The sequence below is a fragment of the Choloepus didactylus genome, chromosome 2 (assembly GCF_015220235.1).
Source record: "Choloepus didactylus isolate mChoDid1 chromosome 2, mChoDid1.pri, whole genome shotgun sequence".
NCBI lineage: Eukaryota > Metazoa > Chordata > Mammalia > Pilosa > Megalonychidae > Choloepus > Choloepus didactylus.
Genome location: NC_051308.1, coordinates 85,519,375 through 85,546,522, shown reverse-complemented (window position 1 = coordinate 85,546,522; position 27,148 = coordinate 85,519,375). Strand labels below are relative to the sequence as shown.

At 35.2% G+C, this 27,148-nt stretch overlaps 1 protein-coding gene across 5 annotated transcripts in view; it reads left to right on the top strand.

The window, feature by feature from the left end:
- RASAL2 (RAS protein activator like 2) overlaps positions 1-27,148 on the top strand; it is a 531,908-nt gene that overhangs the window by 274,678 nt on the left and 230,082 nt on the right. For all 5 annotated transcript variants that reach the window (XM_037825276.1, XM_037825274.1, XM_037825275.1 and 2 more), the window contains one exon: positions 2,497-2,623. In XM_037825276.1, the coding sequence (XP_037681204.1) occupies positions 2,497-2,623 (127 nt within the window). The remainder of the gene's footprint in view (positions 1-2,496; positions 2,624-27,148) is intronic.

Sequence of the window (27,148 nt, the reverse complement as noted above, 5' to 3'; positions counted from 1 at the left end):
CACTCCTCCTTACTACAGTATTTTTCATTTTCCTCATCTAAAATGGAATGAAATTAAGGTGCTTCAGTTTTTTTTTTTCCTGAGGAAAAAGAGGACTTGGAAGCAGTGCAAGGCTAAAGAGGTTAAAAAAAATTCCTCTCATGTTGTAGAACTTGGAGGATAACTTTTTTTTTTTTTTTATGAGCAATTCAGTATAAACAAGTAAATGTGATCAGTAAACTAAATTAGGACAATCAGAACTGAGGGAAAAAATTACCCATCTAAAACTGACTTTCTAAAACTGATTCTCTTCAGCTGTGTACTAAGCTATGTGAACCCCATCCTAGTTCATTTGAAGGCACTTGAAATATGACCCCTGGAATTATAAAGGAATAGATCAATCTCTCCTTTTAAAATATTTTAGCTATGAAGCACTCTATGGTGTTGCAAAAGTAAATTATACTTGTTTAAGAAATGAGTGTTTAGAAGAAAACCCAAACTATTTTCCCTTATATTCTAAGTGAGAGATAAAATGCCCTAACCATTAAAAACGATAGTTTGAATAAAACCTTTGATCATATTTTAAGTTTCAACAATGGGAAATAAAGAGCCTGTGTTAAAGTTTTGAGGTAGTAATTTTGAATGAATTTTAGATCCAAAGAAGAAATTTGCTTTATTTTATTTACCCCCTCCTTAGATATGGTAGAGATAAAGTGATAGTAATAGGGGCCATTCCTTACTTTTTTCCTGGATGTGGACTTCATAAACTTCCACAGGCCATTCCCTCTTAAACACCAAAATTACTACCTTTTTCTTTATGGCTTAGGCTTTTATTATTTCAGATAGTAGGCTTTTTTTAGAACCATCACCAAAAGAGTTGTTTTTTTAGGTTCAACTAATTGTTCAAGATCCAAACTATCTTATCCAAATTTACCCTCATTCGTTCCTACTGTTAAGGCAGGTAGGGACACATTTTTGTCTTTTTTAATAGGAGGGAGTCATTTCACCTCTTGATGCTACTCTTTAAATTATTTAAATAGAGGTAATATAGTTTCCATCCTGAAAGGGATGGATGACTTAGATTACTGTTTGTAAAGGTTTAAGTTACACAGTACTTTTGGAAGAGTTCATGTTATTATTTATGCTATTATTTGGTCTCAGCTTTTTTAAGAATTTACCTTTCTTAATTCTGCCCTTCAATTTCTCATTGTGCAAACAGTAACCATCATTGTGGTAATGAGAAAACTGGGAATTTTTAGACCCATAAGGAGGGTGAAAGTTTTCAGTCTTTATGGAGACATTAAGAGTTTGTTCTTCGGGTCTCAGTAACACAGAGAGGTTCCCTTGCTATCATCTCCTTGGCCCCAGTCATTGGAGTTGGAGTTCTAAGGTAAAGCAAATGAGGTACACTTAAGACTGTGTCTGTCCCAGTTTTGCTGTATCAATTGATATGATATGTGTCCATTGTAATCATTTGGAGAAATAATTCCTCATCTGTAAAAAGAGGCTAATAATGTCTCCCTCACAATGTCACACATGGAAATTCCTTAGCCTTGCACATAGTAAGAACTCAATGTTAGTCATTATTATTGAAATGTGTCAAAAACAATATTGCAGTCATAAGAAACTAGAAATTAGCATTAGTTACTGGCATATTTTGCCAAACCATTTAAGATGGTTTAATTCTGATAAACATTTATTCTGATTAAAATATTCTTGTGAAAAGTCATTGTCCTCTGCCCCCATACTGAAATAACCTGGTCTTTTAGTATTACCAAAATTGAGGAACTTAGAGCCATCATGTTACTCTACAATGATAATTTGCATTAGATAGTTTTTGGCATTAGAGATATATTTTTACCATTCATAGTTATTCCCCATGTGAAAGCAAAATTTGATATGTTCCTGAAACAATGCCAGAAAAAATGTTTTTTAGAATTAAAAAATTAATCTTACATTTGGAAGAAAATAGGACATTTTATATAGTTATCTGTACAAGTTGCTAGTGAAAATGTGTTTTATTAACTATCTCTAAATGCTTATTCTAAAACTGAAGAAAAATTGAGTGATTTTACTCCTTTTATCTAGCAAAACCTTCTTTTAAGAGAATTTTGAAACTGAGTCTTTCTGGTTGAGCTTATTTTCATTTACCAGGGAGCACCGGGTGAAGTTGAAGCTTTCGAACTAGTTTCTGATATAAAAGTAGCTTGTATTTGTGTAGGTGTTTTGTTTTGTTTTCCAAGCTCCCAAAGCAGGTACATACCTGAATATGATTTTATGTACTTAAGGTAAGCTAATTTACATACTCACCTTTCCTGATCTTTCAGTTTTCTTTTAAAAAGCTTCCTGAAAAGGGGTTGGTAGTACTCTACTTGTGTATATACTTTTTCCCCACATTTCTTCTACTTTGTTCTGCTGATTACATACTCCTTTCTTCATTAACTAAAAACATTATTTAGTCAGCAAGTAGTTATGGTGAGTTCACTATTTTCATTTCTTTTTCTTTTGGTTAATTAGATACCTGTGGAGGGGGGACAGGAGCAGCAGACAGATTCCACCAAAGGGCGATGTCTGAGAAGAACTGTCAGCGTCCCTTCCGAGGGTCAGTTTCCTGAGTACCCACCAGAGGGCACCACCAAACTGGGTAAGCTAATAATAAAAGGAAAGAAATTCCAAGCTTTTGCTGGGTAATTTATGTATTTATTGTTTTGTTTTGTTTTGTTTGGATTTGTTGTTGAGTGTTACAGTAAAACAAGACATCCTCTATTTTCTGTTAAGTAAGCAGGTAGGAATCAATAGCATGTCTACTGTGGTAAAGTTAGAGGTCATGAGAGAGTTTGGTTCTTTGTAACCAAGAGACAGCAAAGTTATTTTATATAGAGAGAATTTATCTGCACCCTAGTAAGGTTGCTGTTGTTCATTTTTAGGCAAGTTGGATGATGTATTGTGTCTGGATTTTTCTCATCTCTGAATTCTGAAAATGGAACACTGAGTGATCTTGTTGAAGCACTGAGATTCTTAGGGGAGCCAGTGTGTATTGAAACAGTATTGAGTAGTTTAGATGTGTTCTGTTCTCACAGCTACTAATGTTGTCTTGTACAATGTAATGTCAGATCAGGCTAATTTAACTAAGCTGGTTTTGCATATTCCATATGAATAACATTCAAGACTGTGCTGGAGTAGGTGAGAGAGAGGGAGAAATCAAAGAAATCCCATTTAAGTTATCATACACTAAAGGAATAATGTCAGCATCAAAGCAGCTCCTTTCCCATTTCCTACCAAATGTATACTGTTAGGTGTTTTTCATGCTTACCAGTGGACATTTAGATAATTATACCAGTCAAGTAATTTTAAGGTAATATAATTAAGATTAAATAAAATAATAAAAGTATTTGAAACATAGGAATCACTTTACCTTGTGGGATTATTATTTTTTGCATAGTGTGCCATACATGTTTAGTCACAGATATTTGGTAGACAGAACAGAATCATTCATTGTCTCTGTGGTGGCAAATATGGATAATTCTGTGGTTTTGGTTGTGCTTTTGAAAATCTGAAGGGGTTTTGTTTGCTTTTTTCTTCATTTCTTTTCATTTTCTAAATGGAACTCAGAACTCTTGGTCAGACTTATAATCTTTTCTCTTTTTATCCTGTATTGTTTGTTGCTTTTCTAGAAATTACTCAGGTTAGCAAACAGTTTTCTCCAAGGAGAAATTTTACTTGGAGAAGCAAATTTTCCTCTCATCCTATTTTCATTGCACTTCCATAATGTGTGTTGAAACCAGTGTAGGTGTGGGCCTGAATTATATTACAAACCCATTTGGGTGTAACCATTTTATCACCTGTTTGTAGTTTGCATGAAGTTCAATCTGAATTGGACTGGCTCAGAGTCACCTTCTTTTAGCTCCTTTGCTTTCATTATTTGTAATGTTAATGTTGATGATTATCTTTGCCACTTCTCTAGGAACTTTTATCTGTTCAAGCATTGGCCCACAGAAGTCAATGGATTTTGAAGAAGTACAATCGTAGTCTGAGTAATTATTACAATATCATAAAAGAGAAAACTATGTAGTAAGTTATTAACTATCTACAATATTTCAGGTACTGTTCCCAAAGACAAACTAAGATGAGATGGCAAAGATATCTGTTCCAAAGCCAATCCTCCACTTTCTGTCCTTGACACCAAGATTGGTAGCCATCCTGATTCATGGCAGTCTCTGATAATTTTAGGTGTAGATTTTATTAATTAGTACAAGAAACTCTTACCCATAAATATTAGAGGGGGAGAAACTACTTCTAGAGCCAATCTTCTTACACGCCAATCTAATCTTGAATTAGAGAATTATTTTGTTCTATTTTTATCTGCCAGTGATTTGTCTTTAGGCAAAATTTCCTACGTCAAATATTTCATTGAGTAATTACTATATATGTTACATTCTAAGTCAGTCCCTAAAAATGAAAAGAGGTGTAAGATAAGATTGCTGCTTTTAAGAAGGTATTTTTGTAGTTAGGAAGAGAGGATGAATGCATTTAGAAACAAAAAATATGTTAATATGCAAAAATCAATGTATTTCTATATACCAACAACAAATGAAAAATGAAAAATGTTTAATATACAGTTTATCTGTACATCAAAAAATAGCAAATACCTAGGGAAAAAAATCTAATGAAAGATATGCAAGACTTCTACACAGAAAACTATAAAGCATTAATGAAAGAAATTTTAAAGACTTGAATAAATGGAGGGTTATACCATGATCCTGGTTTAGAAGACTCAATATTATGTCAGTTCTCTTCAAATTCAAAATTCTAAGTTTTTTTTTTCCTCCCTGTATTAGTTAGGGTTCTCTAGAAAAACAATCAATGAGATATCTATGAATATAAGATTTATAAAAGTGACTTACGCAACTGTGGGTATGCACGAGTCCAAATTCCGTAGGGCAGTCAGCAAACTGGCAACTCCAATGAAGATGTTTGACGAACTCCTTAAGAAACGAACTGGCAACTTTGACAAACTCCTCAGGAAATGAATTGGGATCTTCAACCAGCGTGTTCGATGATTTCCTCAGGAAACGAATTGGCAGCTTCACCGAACTCCTCAGGAAACGCTTCACTGGTCAGCCAAAGAAAAAGTGAAGGTCCTCTATCTGTCTCACTTAAAAGTCTTCAACTGATTAGATTAAACCCAGCCAACTGCATTCTCTCATTGTGGAAGACACGCCCTTCGTTGAGTCATCAGTCACAGCTGCAGCCAATTGACTGATGATTTAATAAACCAGCCTGTTGGTTTATTAACCAGCCACTAATGTCCTCGCAGCAGTGGTTAGTCCAGTGCTTGCTTGACCAGACAGCTGGGTACCATCACCTGGCCGAGTTGACACGTGAACCTGACCATTACACTCCCTATGTTGGCAAGTTGATTCTAGAATTCATATGGAAATTCCAAAGGCCAAGAATAGCCAAGGTAGAAGAAAACAAGGTGAGAAGACTTAATAAAACTATTAGTATCAAGGTTTACTTAAAAATTACAGTGAGATATTGATGGAAGAATAGACAAACAGACTAATGAAACAGAATATGGAAAGTCCTGAAACAATCACACATTTCTCTAGGGGAGAAATACAAGGTCAACAAAGAAAACTGGACCCAGCTGAACCATGAGGGGTGTGTGTTTGTGTGTGTGTGTGTGTGTGAGCATTTTGTATATTCTGACATGGCATGGTTCAAGCACACAAACCTCAAACATCTAACAGCTACTTCAGTTCACTGCATGTGTTACGAGCCACAACCACTACAAATAAAAATATAAAGTAGGAAATGGATATAGGAAATGTGAAGCAATTGTGAGTTTAGATAGATTGGCCAAGGAAGGCCTCATTGCTGAGTGCCATCTGAGTAAAGATTTGATGAAAGTTTGGAAGTAAGGAATATGGATTACTGATGGTAAAGGGAGAATAGCTAGTACAAAGTGGAGGTGTGCTTAGAGGAACGGTATTGAGGCCAGAGAGACTGGAGTAGAGTAAACAATGTGGAGAATAGTAGGCGATGACATCATAGAGCTCTTGGGGGACCAGATCATGATGGTTTTGTAGGCTGTCATGAGGTCTTTGGCATTTATGCTGAGTGATATGGAGAGCCACTAGCTACTTTACTGTATTGAGACAAGGGGTACACAAATGGGAGTTCAGAGAAAAATTAGGATGCTAGTGCAATAATCTAGATAAGGTATGATGGCAATTTGGGCCAGAATAGTAGCCGAGGAAGGACTGAGAAGTTATTAGATTCTGTATACATTTGAAGGTAGAGCCAATGAAATTTGCTTAATATTTTAGATGTGGTAAGTGGAAAACAGAAGAATTAAGGATTTTGGCTACAGCAGTTAGAAGAATGAAATTACTCTTTTTTAAAAATGGGAAGAGTGTGGGAAAAACAGGTTTGAAGGTGAGATTGACTGGAAGCTCAGTTTTGGACATGTTAAGTTTGAGGGTCCTATTAGACACTCAAGTGGGAAAATGTTGTATATGAGTCTAGACATCCAGGAAGAAGTACAGACTGGAGATAGAAAATGTAGGTAGTTAGCATATAGATGGTGTTTGAAGCCATGAGATTCAATGAGATCAACAGGGGAATGTTTATAGGCAAGAGAGAAGAAATCCACAAACTTAAGCCCTAGGGCAAAATTTAGAGGTTAAGAAGATGAGGACACACCATCAAAAGAAGGACCAGAAAAGAAGGTTGAAAACCCAGAATTCTATTTCCAGATAAGTAAGTATGTAGGGGTAGTTTTGTGTTTAAGCACAGAATTTACTTCTCTCTGAGATCATATTCAGACTCGTGCATTCAACAGTTTACAGATTATCAGGACACTAAAAATTTTATTTACACTGGCATTTGACACAGATTTTGATATATCAAATTCTTTTCCACCGAAAATGAGATGTTTTCTTAAGGGATATGAACATAATGTCTAAAACATTTAGATTTAGAAAAATCTGGAAAAAATGTTTTTGCCCTGGTGACAATAACCAGATTTACTTTATTTATGAAAAGATGATTATCCAAATTTAAAACCTGCAAAGCATGATTTGCTGAATTTTCAGTAAGAGATTAGTTCTTCATAAGGTAGGGTTCTTGGCATACAAACAATATTTGGATATTGATTGACCACATGAACTAGTAAATACTCATTCTCAATGTAAATGTAACCTACATGAATTTAATCATTCAATGTTTTTCAAACAAAATCAACACATATCTTACAAAAATACGGTAAAATAGGAGAATGATGAAAGCTGAACAGTGGACAGCATTTTTATGAAGTATGTATTTATGGAAGGAAATGTATATCTACTACTGGATGTTGCCTACTGCCTGGTGAACTCTGTCCAATCTGTTCATTGCATTTCTTTGACACTCTAGTAAAAAGTTCATGCTCCCATGTCCAAATGGGTAAACCAAAGTACAAGCCTGGAATGAGCAAGAATACTTGTTTGCAGATAACATCATAAATATGATCATAAAGCTAGCTTAATCAGAAAATGCCAAGTGTTCATAAGCCTAATGCTTTCTCAGTTCTCAAACAGAAAGTTCAGATTGAATTGGCAAATTCAAAACCACACATCTAGCAACTCAAGGCTGCAGAGATCTCATGCCTTTATTTTATTGTATTACAGTAAAATTTAGTTGCCCCCTGATCTTACTTAGATCTCTAAAAATTTTTAAAAACTGCCTGTAATAGTAAATTTGTTTTATTACTATGGAATCCTCAAAAACTAAGAAACATTTGGTAAATTTATTTAAAATTAAAATTTAACATATTATGACTTTACAAGGCATAATACTCTAGTAAGCCTTGGGAAAAAAAACATCAGAAGTCTTTTAGAGGCAAAGTCAGCTATGCAAAATTTTCAAGTTTATGTAAGTGAAGAAGTGAAACAGAAAATTAAAAATAAAAACAAAAAGGAAACCAAATTGGGAAAACGGAAACAAAAGCCAACCTTATGGCCATCTTTTTCTAAGTTTATTGACCTAACTGATACAAATTTGAGGAATCTTTGAGGAAATGAATATTAATGCAGGATATCCTCTCCAAGGCATTTGCAAAATAAATATAAATGATAAATATTTTGAACAGAATTATTAGAGAATGTTTTTTATGTGCAAAACTGCTTACCATTTATTGTAATTTTAACTTCAGTTAAGTATTTGTTAAGCCTATATCAGATACATTATGGAAACTAAACAAATGATTATAAACATGGTAATGAGGTAAGTTAAATTCTACTAGTGCAAAAAGCAAGCATATGCTACAACAAAGCATATGAGTTAAACAAATGCAGAATAAAGCTCTCACCAAGGGAGTTGCTGGGAAAACAAATGAGAGAAGTTCCTTGTAAACATAGTTTGTAAAGTACATATTTAAAGGTTAAGGATTCATACAGAATATTCATATGGAGACTATTGATTATTCAAAGCTTAGCTTCAACCCTAACCCTCTGTTAGATTAGCCTCAGTTATAACTTTCAGTACCTATAGATTAGTGATGATTCTTCTTATTCCCAAGGCATTATTATGAGCATCTATATAACTTATGAAGTTATTTTCAAGATGTTAGAGTCTTTTTTTGGAAAAAAAAAAAACAAAACTAGGTGGTAATAGTAATATTGAAAGAAAGGCAAATGTGGGTAATGAAGATTTAATGTAATAAGAAACATAGTCTTCAGTTTTTCAAATAACAGAATTTAGAATGCTGACAAATAATGCCTTTGTGTGGTAGCACTCAATATTTAGATTGATTATTAAATTAATATATATTTATTTAACCAATAGAAGCATATCTTGAACTTTAGGGTAACATATATACAAATGATCTAAACCTTTATGAAAAAAGTCATAGCCTGACATTTCTACCTTTGAAAATTAGAGCTCAATGGATATTGGCAGCCCTTGGTTTTCTTTGAAGTTTTCTAAAAACATCAAGTCTTGCTCCCTTCTTTTGAATTAAGACCATTTAAAGATTATCTTTAGGTAAGATAGAAGATGGAAGCTGAAGGTAAGACAGCTTCATAATATCTAGCTTTTATACTTGTATTCCATCATTAATAGATTTCAGTGAAACGTAAGTAATGCAAAAGGCCAAATGAGCTAAAAAATTATGAAAAAAAAATTATGGATAATTAAGGTAAAAGACCCTGGAATAATAATGTCCCTTAAGGCTTTTGGTTGGGTAGTTTGGGATTTTCTTAAAAACCATGAGCTAGTGTATGATTTTTCTTTGAAATTTAGTTCAAAGATACACATGGTAATACTGATGATAATATTCTAGGCTTGAGTCTGGGTTAAAAATAGTCATATGTGGCATACTCATAATGTGACATATGCATTTCTAAAAATTTCTGCACTCTGCAAAATTGTACAATATGAACCACAGGGCTTCTGAGAAAAAGAAATTAAGGGCACTACAGTACACATTATAAAAAGATGGGAACTTAGTAAAAACTTGTGTGTTAAATGGTTGAGAAATACATAACTTTTACAATAAATATAGCACTTTACCTTGAAAGAGTTCTAAAGTTTCCTTGTGGTAGTATCAGAAGAGTTGCAGCTTGTAAGTTATTGCAAAGTGGTAGAAGAAGTGTTATCTGAAATCAGACAGAACTTTGTTATACCAGATGTGGATGAGTGTGGCTCATTACACATGCACTGAACTGAGGTAGTTACTAGATGTTTGATGTATGTGTTTGAGCATTTTGTCTATTCAGACAAGGCTTGGTTCAGCTGGGTGCAGTTTTCTTTGTTCACCTAGTGTTTCTCCCAGATGAAATCGTGCATAAGCAAACACAAAATTGTGTTACGCACAAATTGTTCCCTGTTACATCAACTGTGATGAAATGGTCACATTTTCAAAACAAGTATTATACCAGAACTGACCTTACTACCAACTTGCTTTAATCAGATCTGTCCATTATCAAGAAGCAGCTTTCATTTATTAGCCAATTGAATGCTGAAATGTCAGTTACTTTTGAACACATTCCTGTATTGCTTTTGGAAGTTAGTTATTTGGGTCTCAAAACTAGTAAGAATAATATAAAAGCTAGTACTTAGTAAGTTTTAAGGCTAACCTACTAAAGCAAATTTTAATTTTACTTTTATGCGCTAGATTTAGATTAGTAGTTATAATATTTTTCCTATGGGAAATCGGTTCTCAGTTCTAATTTAAGATACCAGGACCATAATTCTCTCTATTCTGAAAGTAGAAGTTTGGATTCCTGATTTGTTCTTTATCTTCTTCCCCATCCCTATCCTGGCACAGTAGAGATTCATTCACTTCTGTAAAGGTCCTCTAAGACAGCGTGCTGCCACTTATGGTTGTACAAATTATGCATCGCCAAACTCCTAGGGATAGCATTCATTTAATTGTCATTGTAGATTTGTATTTACTTCATGAATTTTCCAGAAGATGGCAGTAAAGTGTCTTAAATAAAAGATTACTTTTTCAAATTCACACAAGTCATTTGTAGAAATTATTGTCAGGGTTGCTCCAAAGCCAAAAGCAAACTTTAACTGGGCCAGTTACTTGCTGAGTTTACAAGGACTACATAAAATATGTCTTAATATTTAAAAGTTATGATTAGCCTAACAAACTTTTTTTCAGCAAACTTAAAATAGGTTCTCTACCTTCATAACAATCTGAAAAGCCATTTTAGAATTTTCAAATTTGGTTCCTCACCATTAAAGGCCCTATATGCCTGCATATGGACAGCTCAGCCTACATTCAAGGTCTGTGGGGATTTGTACTAAAGAGGACCAAAGGAGAGCCCTCTAAAATGTGGAGGCCACGCTAGGGGCGCCTCTTGTCCAGTCCTAAGGCAATATTAATATTAGTAAACCACTATGGTGGTTGGAGAATCAGGTGGGAAGGGGAGATAGGTGACATAAACAATCAGGAGTTGTTTTTAAGTTTAGTCTGGATTTCTTAAACAGAAATGGAAGATTGAACACAAACATCTAAAGGGATTTTCTTTTAAAGACATGATCCTTCAAGGATGAGGATAATGAGCAAGATGAAAACAACCACACAAAATTTGAAAGCTGGAAAGCAATAGGAGTGTGGTAAATGACCTAGCTGGCTTGAGGAAGCCAAATGTTAATCTGGCAACAAAGACAGCCAAGAACCAACCTGATATTTATTATGGAATCTCCAAATGGCTCAGGAATTGATGGTTCTAGAAACCTATGGTAGTGGGGCAGAAAGTAGAGGGGTTGCAGAGGGAGGTGGTGTGATAGTGGAATGGCATTGATAAAATAAGGAGGATATCAGGAAGTTTTTTAGAAGCAAATGGATCCCCAGGTCCTCTCTTCTCCATTCTACCAGACAATTGCTCTTCCCACTCCCTACACCCACTTTAGTATAAGACTGGAAATTTATTCTCTAGAGGAAAGACCAAGGGTTTCTGGATTGGGGAGTACCAAGCAAAACTGAAAGCAAGGTAGTTTACTAAATATATTTGAAAAAGACTCCTTCACCCTCCAGGCAGGGTAACCAACTAGCCCAAGAGAAAAGACCTAAAGATACTGACATTCCCAAGGATTGAATTACCCAGACCACCCTACAGTGAGGTTCACTGTCAGGGAGCTCCACCCATATGCTGACTAAGATGTTCGAATCAACTTTTTGGGTCCTCCGCTTCAATATTTATTACAAAAATTCCAGAGGGTAATCAAGTTGGTAAGGCTGTGGTGGGTTAGATGCTATAGCAATGCATAAGTACTAATCATTACAATCCCCTGTGTAAGCCGGAGAAGTGCCAGGGGAGGCAGAAAGGTAGATTGCAGGAGAGAAAAAATCAGCAGAAAGTAGTAAGACTGAAAGAAAGTGTGAAGGAAGTAAAGGTAGAAATGAGAAAGTTATAGTTAATATGACTTAGGCCACAAACATAACTGAAAAGAAAACAGATAGGGCTGAGAGGAGTGAAGGATTGTGCTGGGCTGAGTAGAAGCTCAGAAACTCAGAAGGAAGTTGGGGTGAAGGGAATAGAAAAAAAAAAAAAAGATCGAGGTGGGAGAATGATCACATGCAATGGGAAACTGCTGAAAAAGGATACTAAGAACAACTGTACACCAACAAACTATACAATATAGAGGAAATGGATAATTTCCTGGAAACATAAACAGCCTAGACTGATCTGAGAAGAAATAGAAGACCTCAACAAACCAATCACAAGTAAAGAAATCCAATCAATTATCAAAAAACTTCCTACAAATAAAAGCCCAGGGCCAGATGGCTTCACGGGAATTTTACCAAACTTTCCAAACAGAACTGACACCATTCTGCTCAAACTCTTGCAAAAAATTGAAGAAAATGCAACACTACAAAATGCATTTTATGGAGCTAACATCACTCTAAGACCAAAACCAGATAAAAATGCTACAAGAAAGGAAAACTACAGGCCAATCCCCCTAATGAATATAGAGGCAAACATTCTCAATAAAATACTTGCAAATCTAATCCAGAGACACATTAAAAGAATCATACACCATGACCAAGTGGGGTTCATCCCAGGCATGCAAGGGTGGTTTCAACATAAGAAAATTAGTGTAATACAATACATTAACAAATTGAAAGGGAAAAATCAAACCATCATCTCAATAGCTGCAGAAAAAGCATTCGACAAAGTTCAGCATCCTTTTTTGATAAAATCACTTCAGAAGGTAGGAATTGAAGGAAATTTCCTCAATATAATAAAGGGCATATATGAAAAACCCAGAGCTAGCATAGTATTCAACAGTGAGAGACTGAAAGCCTTCCATCTAAGAGGGGGAATGAGACAAGGATGCTCACTGTCACCACTATTATTCAACATTGTGCTAGAAGTTCTAGCCAGAGTAATTCAGCAAGAGAAAGAAATAAAAGACATCCAAATTGGAAAGGAAGAAGTAAAACTGTCATTATTTGCAGATGATATGCTCATATAGTTGGAAAATCCTGAGAAATTGACGACACAGCTACTTGAGCTAATAAATTCAGTTAAGTGGAGGAATAGAAGATTAATGTGTGAAAGTCAGTAATGTTCCTATACACTAGAAATGACCTAACTGAAGAGGCACTCAAGAAAAAAATCCATTCACAATAACAACTGAAAAGTCAAGTACCTAGGAATAAACTTAACCAAGGACTGTAAAAGACCTCTATACAGAAAATTACAAAATTTTAGTAAAAAAAATCAAAGAGGACCTAAATAGATTGAAAGATATTCTGTGTTCATGTATAGGAAGGCTAAATATTTTTAAGGTGTCAATTCTACCCAAACTCATCTACAGATTCAATGAATTCCAATCAAAATTCCAACAACCTACTTTGCAGACTTGTAAACACTAGTTACCAAATTCATTTGGTAGGGAAAGGGGCCTCAAACTGCCAAAAGCTATCTAAAAAATAAGAGCAAAGTGGGAAGATTTACACTTCCTGACTTTAAAGCCTACTATAAAGGCACAGTAGCCAAACAGCATGGTACTGGTTCAAAGAGAGATGTATTGTCAATGGAATCAAATCAAGAGTTCAGAACTATCCCCCAAGATCTGTAGTAGACTGATTTTTGTTAAAGCCCCCAAATCCACTGAACTGGGACAGAACAGTCTCTTCAACAAATGTGGCTGGGAGAACTGGATGTCCATATCCAAAAGAATGAACAAGGACCCCCACCTCACACCCTTTACAAAAATTAACTCAAGGTAGATCAAAGACCTCAAGAGACAGTACCATAAAACTCCTGGACAATAAGGTAGGGAAACATCTTCAAGAGCTAGTATTAGGAGGTAGCATCTTAGACCTTACACCCAAAGCACAAGCAATGAAAGAAAAATAGATAAATGGGAACTCCTCAAAATCAAAGCTTCTCCATCTCAAAACTTTTTCAAAAATATGAAGAGTCAGCCAACTCAATGGGAGAAAAAATTTGGAAACCATGTATCTGATAAGAGACTGATATCCAGCATATGTAAAGAAATCCTGCAACGCAATGACAGTAGTACAAACAGCCCAATTATAAAATAGGCAAAAGTCATGAAAAAACATTTTTCTGAAGAGGAGATACAAATGTCTAAAAAACAAATGAAAAAACATTCATCTTCACTAGCTGCTAGGGAAATTCAAATCAAATCCACAATGAGATATCATCTCACACCAGTAAGAATGGCTGCCATTAAACAAACAGGAAACTACAAATGCTGGAGAAGATGTGGAAAAATTGGAACTCTTATTCATTGCTGGTGGAATGTGTAATGGTACAACTGCTATGGAAGACATTTTGGCAGTTCCTCAGAAAACTAGATTCCGTATTACCCTACAACCTGGCAATTTCACTTCTCGGTATATACCCAGAATATCTGAAAGCAGTGACATGAACAGACATTTACACACTGATTTTCATGATGGCATTGCTCACAATTGCCTAAAGGTAGAAACAATGCAAGTATCCTTCAACAAACAAGTGGATAAACAAAATGTGGTATATGTATATACGATGGAATACTATGCAGCAGTAAGAAGGAATGAGGTCCTGAAACATAACAACAACATGGATGAACCTTGAAGACATAATGCTGAGTGAAATTAGACAGACACAGGAGAGATATTGTATGTTTTCACTAGTATGAACTCCCTGAACAATGTAAAATCAGTGTCTTATAATGTAGAATATAAAGGAACAAGAGTTAGTCAGAAGCTAGTGAAGGGGGAATGATTATCTAATATGTCCAGACATGTTACTGAGGGTGACAGAATAGACAGAGGTGATGATTGTTGTTAGTGACATTATAAATATCAGTGCCACATTGAAGGCAAACATGATTGAAAGGGTTTATTTAACATATGTATCCCACAAGTGCTTGCATGATCTACTTCTAAGGTATGACACTGGTACAAAGAATTAATGACAGAGTAGTATATGGGAAAAACTACATATTTCATATTATAGACTATATTTAATAGGAATACTTTACAAGTACCACACCGATACTACATAAATTACTATGGGTTGATAAGAGCTTTCGGGTGTTTTGGGTTATGATAATTGTTTAAAATTTGAGATTAATGAAAATTGTACAACTAAGTGAAATAATGTGAGATGTTTATCTTTGACAATATATGTTATGTGAAAGTAGGAACCCCTACTTATTAAGTCAAGCCCTCAATCTTGAGGCTTGCTCTAGTGAAACTTATGGTTGTAAAGGGGAGGCTAAGCCTACTTATAATTATGCCTAGTAGTCAGTTCCAGAGAATCTCTTTTGTTGCTCAAATGTGGCCTTTCTCTCTCTAAGCCCAACTCTGCAAATAAGTTAATTAACCTCCCTGCTTTGTGGGACACAACTCCCAGGAATAAGCCTGGCCTTGGCATCGAGAGATTGAGAATGCCTTTTTGACCAAAAAGGGGAAAAGAAAGGCAATAAAATAAGGTTTCAGTGGCTAAGAGATTTCAAATAGAGTTGAGAGGCTTTCTTGGAGGTTACTCTTATGCAGGCTCCAGCTAGATATTTCAAATGCCCACAGTATGCCAATCCTAACCAACAGTAGTCTCGAAAATACTAAAGAATACCTAGGTCCCTATCTGAGACTGATAAAAGTTTCACTCACTAAGTTTACTTTTCTGAAACTTAAATCCCCCAGAGGGATTTCCTATGCCAGGTAAGTCCTAAACCTGAAGGCAACAGCCTTCTTCAAGAACATCAACCAGGTGCATTCCCCTTCCCCATAATGTCGACACCTCTTTTCAGTATGAACAAGTTAGGGTGGTCACTGCCCAGATATCCCTGAAGATTGAGACAGTGATAAAACGAGAGAGAGGAGTGGCAACTGACAAGATAGGATTTAACAAAGGATTACAAATACTGAGTCTTTATATAAATAATTTTTTAAAAAAATTTTAGTTTCTAGCATACTAGAATAGCTAGAAGGACATAACTGACACGGTGGAACCATAACATATAACATACTTCAAAATTAGCTCTGTAGCTACTTGTTACGTTATACTTTGGAAGTTATCACATTTCTGTATATATGTTGTATTTCACCATAAGGAACTAACTGAAATGGTGGAAGTGTAACCCATAACATTCTTTGAAATTTGCTCTCTAACTACTTGTTAAATCGTACTTGGAAACTTATCACTTTCCTGTATATATGTTACATTTCAGAATAAAAAGTGTAAAAAAAAAAAAACTAGAACTGACTTCTACACAAAAACAAAGGGATTTTGTCTATTTAAAAAATTGTAGCCAGAAATAAAACTCAATAGAATGGCTAGAAGATGAATTGAGGAACTATCCCAGAAAATAGCCAAAAAAAAAAAAAAAAAAAAGATAAAATAATTAGAGGACAATTCCAGGAAGTTCAACATCAAAACAATATAAATTCCAGAAAAAGAAAAAGAAGGGAAAGGAAATCATTAGGAAAATAACAGCTAATAAAGGGCAAAGATATGATCTGAACATTGGCACTCTGCCTTTAGGGTCTATTCCTTAACTATTATCCTTTAATATAAGCAAGATTTACTAGGTGGCTGAACTCTAAATAGCATTTGTAGTCATAATATTTTTTGTCCTTACCAAAATTACCATGTAACTATATAGGGAAGGTGAAAGAATAGGAAGTACATATGTGTGGGGTGGGGGTGGAAGTGGAGAAGGAAAGAGTCAAATCCTCATATTCCATACTGGGAAGTCAATAGATAATGTCTAAAATGGAAAATTTTTAAATTGTCAATACAGCCATATTATTTAGAGATTTGATGGTAACTTCCAAAAGAATTGGCTAAGAGAAATAAAAGTGGTTGTTTCTGGGAAAGTGAAAGTGGTAGAAGAGGAGGACTGGGATTGTTTGTTTTAACAAGACTTGTAGAACAAGTAGGTTCTAAAATATGTGTATATATTGACTAAAAAATAAAAATGTAAATTAAAAAAAAAACAGGGAAGAAGCTTATACATACAGTTCAAAGGAAATAAAATTTAAATGGCATTTAAACATCAGAAGAAGATATTGTATCTCATTCATAATCAGATGAAAGCAAAGTAAAACTACAATGAACTGCTGATTTTTACCTGTGAGATTAGCAAGGATAAAAATGTTTGGGTTTAGAAGGACAGGAGGAAACAGCATTCTAATCCATTAACGCTAAATTGCTTCGATAGCAAGCAGCTTCTAAGCAGTTTGGCAAAAATATCCATCACCTTTGCCCAAGAAGCAGTCTGATTCTAGTAATTTATCCTACAGGTTTTCTCACCCAGTCTTTTTATCATTGTTTGTAATAGCAAAAGAGCAGAAACTACCTGTATATCTGCCCATAGGAGATTGTTTAAATAAATTATGTTATATGTATATAATGGACTAATATGGACCTATTAAAAAGAAAGTAGTAGTTGCGTGTATACTAATATGAAACTATTTCCAAAATAGTTAAGGGGGTGGGGGTGGGGGGATAGAAGCAGGTTCAGAGATGTGTGTGTGTGTGTGTGTGTGTGTGTGTGTGTGTGTGTGTGTGTATATTATACTATGATTTGTGTAAAAAGTGGCACATCCATATAAGCAAGAGTATGTGCATATATGTATGTGCTAGTGTGTAACTCTAGAACTGTATAGAAGAAAGCTTCTGAGGAGAGAACTGGAAGCCTGTGAAACCAAGTGGAAGGGAGATTAACTTTTCATTATATAGTCCTTTTTAACTTTAATTTTTAATCAAATAACTGAGTTAATTATTCCTAGATTATAATGACAATAATACTATTTACTATAAAAATAAAAAGGAAAAGAGTGAAAAAAGAAAGAAGAAACCTGCTTGTACTGAAGGTACATTTCAGTTTTGTTTTTTTTTTTTCACTTTTTTAAAAATTTTATTTTAGTTAAATATAAACAACATAAAATTTTCCATTTTAAGTAAACAATTCAGTGGTATTAACTACATTCCCAAGGTTTTGCGACTGTCATCATTCATTAACAAAATTTTTTCCTCATCCCAAACAGAAACTCTGTACCCATTGAACATTAGCTGTATCCCTGGTCCCCTGGTAACCTGTAATCTACTTTCTATCTCTTTGATTTTGCATATTCTAGTTATTTTATATCAGTGAAATCATTTGATATTTATCTTTTGTATCTGGCTTATTTCACTCTACATGATGTCTTCAAGGTTCATACATGTTGAACTTCATTCCTTTTTACCGCTGAATAATATTCTATGGTATGTATATACATTTTATTTATGCATTGATCTGTTGATGGGCAACTGGGCATACTTTCACCTTTTGGCTATTGTGAATAATCCTATGAATATTGGTATATATGGTCAGTTGTGTTTTTTTTGTTTTTTTTTTTTTCATTTTTATTGAGATTGCTCTTTTTCACTTTAATTATTATTCTTGTTATTTTTGTGTGTGTGGTATTGAAGGTGTCAGGGATTGATTTAGGTGATGAATGTACAACTGTGTAATGGTACTGTGAACAATCGAATGTACGATTTGTTTTGTATGACTGTGTGGTATGTGAATATATCTCAATAAAAAGAATATAAAAAAAGATACAAAAAAAACAATAGACAACAAAAGTCATGGAAGTCAAGAAATGAGAGCTTTCAGGGGGAGGGGGAAGTCTAAAAAATTTAAAGAGACTGAAGCTATGAAACTTATCACATCTCTGATACTGGGAGAAACTTCAGTAGCAGGTGAAATCAGATTTCAGGAAAAAATTATATGGTAGTGAGCACAGAAAAACCACTTTTTAGAAAAGCATTGTGAAGAATTGAGATAGCCACTAAAGTGTTACAACCACCACAGTTTAGAACCAGCAGTTAATACTGTAATAAAAAAAACTACAGTGGACCTCTTTCTGGAAGGGTGTTTGTTAACTGGGTCAGTGAGCAGGGGCATAATTGGGAATGACTCAAGTGTGCTATTTTGATTTTAACTTACTTAGCTTCAAAACTGAGCAAATTTTATGAGTTAAATAGTTATAATAAAGTGGAGGTATGGGTTTTTAGTTATAAAAGTTTATCTGTGATGCTATCACCTCAAATATACAGGATGTTATAACTATTATTAAACAGGTACAGAAACTTCCTTTACTTCACAGAAAAGCTCTAAAAAAGATGTACCTCAGTAAAAGGCAATACTGTGGAAAAGTATTGAGGGAAAAAAAGATGTTAAAAAAAATCTTAACAAGAACTAAATAACAAATAACTAAAAAGCAGCCTGAATTCATTAAGTTGTGGCTTGAAATACACTTGTCCAATAACACTGTAGTTCATATTTTACTTATTTAGTTTTCATGTAGCTCACTGGCAAATCTGTAATCTGTGGGATATACTATAGATATATATAGAGAGAGATGGAGAGGGGGAAGAGGAGGGGTAAAGAGAGAGAAAGAGATGGATTATTTTGTTAGCCTAATGTTATTTGCAAGGTTTATTAACACTAAGAAAATTGTGAAATGAAAAACCAAAAGACTTCTAAGAAATTTTTCTTACTGGCATTCATCAGAATTCTACTTATCCAACACTGCAAGAAACATAATGAAAATATTCCTAACCAAGGTAGAAAAATTCCAGTCTCAGATCTTCTCTTACAAGAAAAGGTTGCTTTGAGTCTACAGGTTACCTACATAGAATGAATTCTGGGTTTTGAGTTTTGGGAAAAAATATGAACAATAAAAATGATACACTAAATCATGGCCATAGCATTCATGAGCCACTGAAAGTCTCCCCAGCATGATTTCTGCTAAGTTTTACTTAACAAAGAGGCAAGAAGAAGAAATACCTTTTGTAACATTTCCAAAGAATCCAATGGAGGTTATTTTTATAATCTGTTAGATTACAATATAGTAATCTAAAAATGTCAAGAAGCTTTTAGTCCTGTGTGCCAGTTTGAATGTATTGTGTCCCCCAAATGCCATTATCTTTGATGTAATCTTTTGTGGGCAGATGTTATCAGTTTTTATTATATTTCCTTGAGTGTTTCTTTGGAGATGCACCCCACCCAGCTGTGGGTGATAACTCTGATGACATATTTCCATGGAGGTGTGGCCCCACCCATTTAGGGTGGGCCTTGATCAGTGGAGCCATATAAATGAGCTGATGGACAGAGGAACTCAGTGCAGCTGTGAGTGATGTTTTGAAGAGGAGCTACAGACAAGAGGGACACTTTGAAGAAAGCACAGGAGCTGCAGATGAGAGACAGTTTGAAGATGGCCGTTGAAAGCAGACTCTTGCTCCGGAGAAGCTGAGAGAGGACAAATATCCCAAGTGCAACAAAGAGTGACATTTGTGAGGAACTGCAGCCTAGAGAGGAACATCCTGGGAAGAAGCCATTTTGAAACCAGAACTTTGGAGCAGATGCCAGCCACATGCCTTCCCAGCTAACAGAGGTTTTCCAGACACCATTGAAGGAACCCGATTGCTGATGTGTTACCTTGGATACTTTATGGCCTTAAGACTGTAACTGCGTAACCAAATAAACCTCCTTTTATAAAAGCCAATCCATTTCTGGTGTTTTGCATTCAAGCAGCATTGGCAAACTAAAACATCTTGTTTAGTCAGATTCAATTTATCTTCCTTAAGCAGATAAATAAAAAATAAAACTGTTCTAATGGTCATGTTAATATCCTATTATAAATTACTAAATAGAGACTGAAAAGAGACTTCTTAGCTAATTTTTTTTTTCTTTTTTTAGTTAGGGTGAGGATTTATTCAAGATTACACGGTAGCATTGTTGTTGACAGAGCATTTCCCAGAATATATAATTGCACTCGTGATCAATAAATCTGTTGTAATATGTGTTCATTAATGAATCAGGAAAGACCGGTAGGTCAATCTGGACAAGTCACTTAACCTCTCTGGGCCTCTGGTTTTTCTTCTTCTTTTTTGCTTTTTATTTTAAATGCAATTTTATTGCGATATACTCACCATATAATCCATCCAAAGTATGCAATGAATGGCATACAGGATCATCATAGAGTTGTACATTCATCGCTACAACCAGTTTTCAAGCATTTTTGTTATTCCAAAATAAAGAAAAAAGAAATAAAGAAGAAAAAGAAAGAAAAAAGAATACCTAAACCATCCCATACCCCTTATACCCCCTATTATTTATATATTTTTTAGCCATTATTTTATTATTCATCTACCCATACACTAGTCAACGGGTGTGTCAGTCACCAGTTTTTCACTATCACATGGTCTCTTAGCTAATTTTTAAAAAAAATTCATTTTATTGAGATATATTCACATACCATGCAGTCATACAAAACTAAGCTTACATTTAATTGTTCACAGTACCATTACATAGTTGTGCATTCATCACCAAAATCAATCCCTGACACGTTCATTACCACACACACAAAAATCCCACGATGCCGGGTCTACGTTCCTCCCCGGGAGTCATGTTCCACGTTGTCGGGGAGGTTTACTCCCCTGGGTGTCTGATCCCACATAGTGGGGAGGGCAGTGATTTCACCTGCCAAGTTGGCTTAGCTAGAGAGAGAGGGCCACATCTGAGCAACAAAGAGGTATTCGGGAGGAGGCTCTTAGGCACAATTCTAGGGAGGCCTAGCCTCTCCTTTGCAGCAACAGTCTTCCCAAGGGCAAGTCCTGTGGTAGAGGGCTCAACCCATCAAACCACCAGTTCCCTATGTGGGCATGTTTGTTGTCTGTTGTTTAACTCTTCCCTCACTGTACCTTTGCTTGTACTTTTCACTGTCTTTATTCCTCTCATTTTTTAAATGCAGATATCTCAAGGTCCTATCTTCACAATTTTTCACTTGCTTTGCCCTTTCTCTCTAGATGACTTCACCTGTTTCCATGTTTCCAAATATCATTTCTTTGTAATAACTTTTAAATCTCTATTTCTGGCTCCCACTTTACTTCTTAAGTCCAGACCTGAATTCCCAATCAGTCATCTGAACATCTCTACCAGAATTTCCAAAACTGAAGCCATTATCTTTGTATAGTTTCCCTTCTTTGTTCCTCCCCTCCCCCACAACCTGTTCTATGATTGTTGTTTCTGTTACTATTACCACCATCTTTTTAGTCCTTCCTGCTTACTCTTTCTACCTAGAATATTTTAATAGTTATCCATCTATCTCTTCCTGCTTTCATTTTCTTGCTTCTGTATTACTGATTTCACAGCACATTTGACAGTATCTTCTGAAAGCACTAATAGAGTCATAGTACTTTCCTTGTACTTTCCTTTACTGTATCTCCATTACCTATAGGGTGAGGTCTGAATATGCATTTGTACTAAAGATTCTCTGTAATCTGATCCAGAATTGGCTTTCTGACATTATCTTTCCTTACCTGCCACAAATGTCTTTAAACCTCTTCAGGTTCTCCAAGCATTCTCATATACCTGGGCTTTTTGCTCAAATTGAGCCCTCAATCTGGAATGTCTTTGTCTGTTTCTCCCACCCTACACCCCACACATGGAAATCCCATTTATCCTGAGGTCCTAATTAGATATCACCTCTGGGTAAGCTTTTCCTTCACCTCACTAATAGTATTTATCTGTGATAAATAGCACTTTTTATACCTCTAATACTGGATTTTATTTCCTTGTGTTTCCAACAAATTGTTGTTAGGTATCTTCTTTACCAGATTGGAACCTCTTCTATGTCAGGACTGTATCTTACCACTTTGCTATTCATACCAAACAAAAGCAGTGGGTTCTCTGCCAGATATGTGTAACACCCAATCCATGACACTGGGGTTTCAAAGAGAGAAAGAGTTTAATGCTATACTTGAAGCAGGAGAGCAGATGGTGTTCAGGGTTTTTATGGATTCAAACAAGGGGGGATGCAGTTCTTACCATTACAGTAGTAAGTATTCTCAGGGCCAGAATAGCTATTACAATAGCAACTGTAAACAGGGCTGAGATCAGGTCACAACATCCATTACAATAGTAAATATAAACAAGGGTGAGACTAGTTGAATATCAGTAATTTTAGGTATTAACTTCTGGCTATTCTACAATATAGAAAGAAAACCATCTATGTAATGATTCAGTAACCATAATAATTTGTTAATTCTTAATTTCTTGGTTACAATTCCTCCCTTTTATTTTTGTCCATTCCTCAGTCTTGAGGTATATCTGAGCAACAACCATTCTAACTTATTTGTGATGAAAAGGGATGTTGTCATTATGGGATAGAGGAACAGAACTGGTTGTTGTTCTTGGAAAGACTGGCACCTCTGGGTTTCAGGGCTTAACTGGCTTAGGAATAATCTGGAGGGCTTTAAGTCTCTGAAAATTAAATTTAATAAGTAAATTGAAAATAAAAGTTTTAATTAAAAGGAGTAGAAGGAGGTGATTTATAGCTATGTTGCATTGGGGAAATAACTTTTATAGATTTCATTTAGAGCCTGGGGTGTTCCTTAGGTTTCAGGAACCCTCTTCCTTGGAGTTTGGCATACTGTAGCATTTCTGGCTGAAACTTGCATAAGAGTAACCTCTAGAATGACCTGTTGACTCTATTTGAAATCTCTTAGATGTTGAAACTTTACTTTGCTTTGTTTCTTTTCCCCCATTTGGTCAACCAGTCCCACAGTGCCAGGGCTGGACTCATCCTTGGAATCATGTCCCACATTGCTTACACCCCTGGAAGTCTTGTCCTACATAGAGGGGGAGGAAGTGAGTTTATTTGCAGAGTTTGGCTTAGAGAGATAGAGACCACATCTGAGCAACAAAAGAGGTTCTCTGTGGGTGACTGTTAGGCTTAATTATAAGTAGGCTTAGCTTTGCCATTACAAAAATAAATCTCATAAGGGCAAGCCTCAAGATCGAGGAGTTGGCTTATTAAATTGGGAGCCCCTGTTGCTTAAAAGAAAAGCAGGAATTCCTCAGGCAGAGGAGTTTAATAGTTCCACATTTCTTTCCCCAGTCCCTCAAGGGATCTTGCAAATACCTTTTTATTCCCAAAACACTCTGAAATGTATCAGGGTATTACATCAACATGTATAGAATACTAAGATCTCATTCTCTATTCTAGGTTCTATGCCACATAAAGCTGAATTACATTGTTTAAATAAACTAACCAGACAGGTTAAATTAGATAGTGTGCCACAGAAAATTTAAATTTTGGACAAAATTTCCTTTGATCTCACACAGAAGTTGAAGCCTTAAAATACAGACAGTATCATCTTTTACCCTGTATTCTGATTTACCTCAGTTCTATGTAGATCAGCTTCATTCATATCTCTAACTGTAGTCTGATCTCTTTTTCAGCTTCTTTAACAGTTACTGTATGGATTAATGCTGACTTTTCGAGCTGGAGAACTCTAACTCTGAATCTCAGGTGTCACACAGATAACCAAAATTCCAGGGAACTTTCAGGGTATACTCAAAGAGCATAGCATCTCAGAATTTAGAAATAATAGTTAAAGCTCAGGAATAATTGTGATGGCTGTAAGAGCTTACAGTCTAGGTCCTAATTTTCTTAGAAGTATTTTCTAAATGAAGCTATTTTCAGAAATAAAAACACTTAACAGTTCACTTATATTGGGGTCATCAATCACAAACCTTAGAAGTTTTGTACTGTCTTACCTTTACATATTTACCAGGGTTATGTTAGGTAGAACATAATTTATATACTTGCCTTGTAGAGAAACATTAGAGCATAGCAGTGTAAATGACAAGTAAATTTGGTTATTTCCATGATCTGTAACTTTCTTTTAAGAATAACTAAACCCAGGCCTATTCTGGTTTGCTAATGCTGCCTTTTTGCAAAACACCAGAAATGGATTGGCTTTTATAAAGGAGGTTTATTTGGTTACACAGTTACAGTCTTAAGGCCATAAAGTGTCCAAGGTAAGGCATCAACAATTGGGTACCTTCACTGGAGTATGGCAAATGGCTGCCGGAAAACCTCTGTTAGCTGGGAAGGCACGTGGCTGGCGTCTGCTCCAGAGTTCTGGTTTCAAAATGGCTTTCTCCCAGGACATTCCTCGCTAGGCTGCTGCAGCTCCTCTTCAAATGTCACTCTCAGTTTCTCTCCAAAATGTCGCTCACAGCTGCAATGAGTTCCTCCTGTTTGTCAGCTCATTTATATAGCTCCAGTGATTTAATTCAGACCCACCCTGAATGGGTGAGGTAACACCTCCATGGAAATTATCCAATCAAAGTCATCACCCACAGTTGAGTGGATCGTATTTCCATGGAAACATCCAAGCAAAAGGTCACACCCTAATAAAAAGATTAATCAATCTGGCCACACAAAATTGCATCAAAGATAATGGCGTTTTGGGGGCCATAATACACCCAAACTGGCACAATGCCTAATAGCATCATGCTGTTGTCCAATATCATGCAGATGAGTATCAGGATATATTATGGACAGTGAAAACATACACTGTCAAGTCTTTAGGAATTTTATACAACCTCTACGTATATGAATAACATTTTGCCCATACAAATTTAACTAACAGGATAGAAAATTCCTTTTAATTGTTGTAATACCTCTCAAACACTTCCAATGTAAAATCACCTTGCTTTTACAAGGTAAAAGAACAAATCCTTTGCAATAGTTTGAATTAAAGACATCCTTTAGGGTTCGATTTTGGGAGGGCAAAATGTCAAAAGTTGTCAGGTTTGAACACTATGCTAAACAGAAAAATTGGTTACTGTGAAACAATATTTGGTTCCTTATTTAACCACAGTGACAACAAAAAGTCTTTTAAAAATAAAGGATAATAAGGTCAACATAAACATCAACCAGGATGTTATTCTTTTGTAACATAGAATCTGTCTTCTAGACAGAATACTCAGATGGTTAAGAAAAATTTTATAACCTTTCATTAAGAGCAGACCAACAAGCTGCATAAACAATCCATTAAAATAACAGAGAGAAAACTAAACCCTAGTTTTGTATGAATACAGTTTGACACAAAAAGCTCTTCCAAAATATTATGAACAAGTTTATCAAATTTTTGGTCACCATTGACTACGACAAACAATTCACTTCCACAACCCTACTAGAACTTTCCATATCCATTCAGGTCTTGTCTTACACATGAAAACTAGCAATTTACAAAACTACACTCCCTTAGACAAACTTACCAAATTTTAGTCAGCATCAACTATGACAAACAAAATTAACTTCCACAAACTTCCACAACTTTCCATATTCATCCAGGCTTTATCCTATATAACCTTGAGGGCAAAACTACACCACTTTCTCTAACAAAACATGTCCTGTATACTTTATATACCTGCATACCTTAAGTTACCAAAAAGATCTTTGATACAGTCTTTAAACATCCTACAAAGCATAATTATTTTTAAAATACTTTGTCAAACTAAAAATTTAATTTCATTAAACACACATTTTTCATCATCTTACAGATCTAATAGCTATAATACTCGTTTTTCTATTGGAGGTTAAACATCTCTTTGTTTTCATAATATCTTAAAATATGACAATGAACAACCTCAAAAGCATTAAACTTTGGCAAATATACAAATTATTTAATTTGTCCAAAACATAAATCCAGGAAACTTTTCCATAGTTTTCAAGGACATTTTCTCTTACTTACTGAAATGTAGCAATTAGATCTTATTCAATTATACCTATCCCAAGACTATTTTTTAAAAATAATAATTTGTTTACTGCAGTTACTTTTGCAAAGGTATTATTGGAAAAAAATAATTTTAAATTAGGGAATTCTCTCAGACCATGGCTTATTCCATAACATTTCCTCTGTGCCTACTGTTCCTAATCTCCAGGCCCAGTAGAAAGAATTCTAAACCATTCCTACTCCCATCTTTTGGCACCCATCCCTTCCCCCATAGCTGCCTTAACTGGTTAGGCCATGGGGCAGGAATGGTTGAGACAGAAAGAATGAGGCTTGGTTTTAAAAGTTTTAAGTACTGTTGGTAGGATTTAAGACCCCTAAGGTGGCTTTAATGTTGATGAGAATTCTTATGCCCTTCTTTTAATTGTTTCCAATTATAGATCTGTTTCACCCAAAGATGTGAGCCAAGCAATTGGAAGAGGCTTTGCCATTTCCAGAGGCAGCCCTCTGCTTTCATTTCTAGTATATAGAAACATTACTGACTTGTGTGCATTAATCTTGTATCTCGCTACTTTGTTGAATTTGTTTATTAGCTCCAGTAGCTGTATCGTTGATTTCTCAGGGTT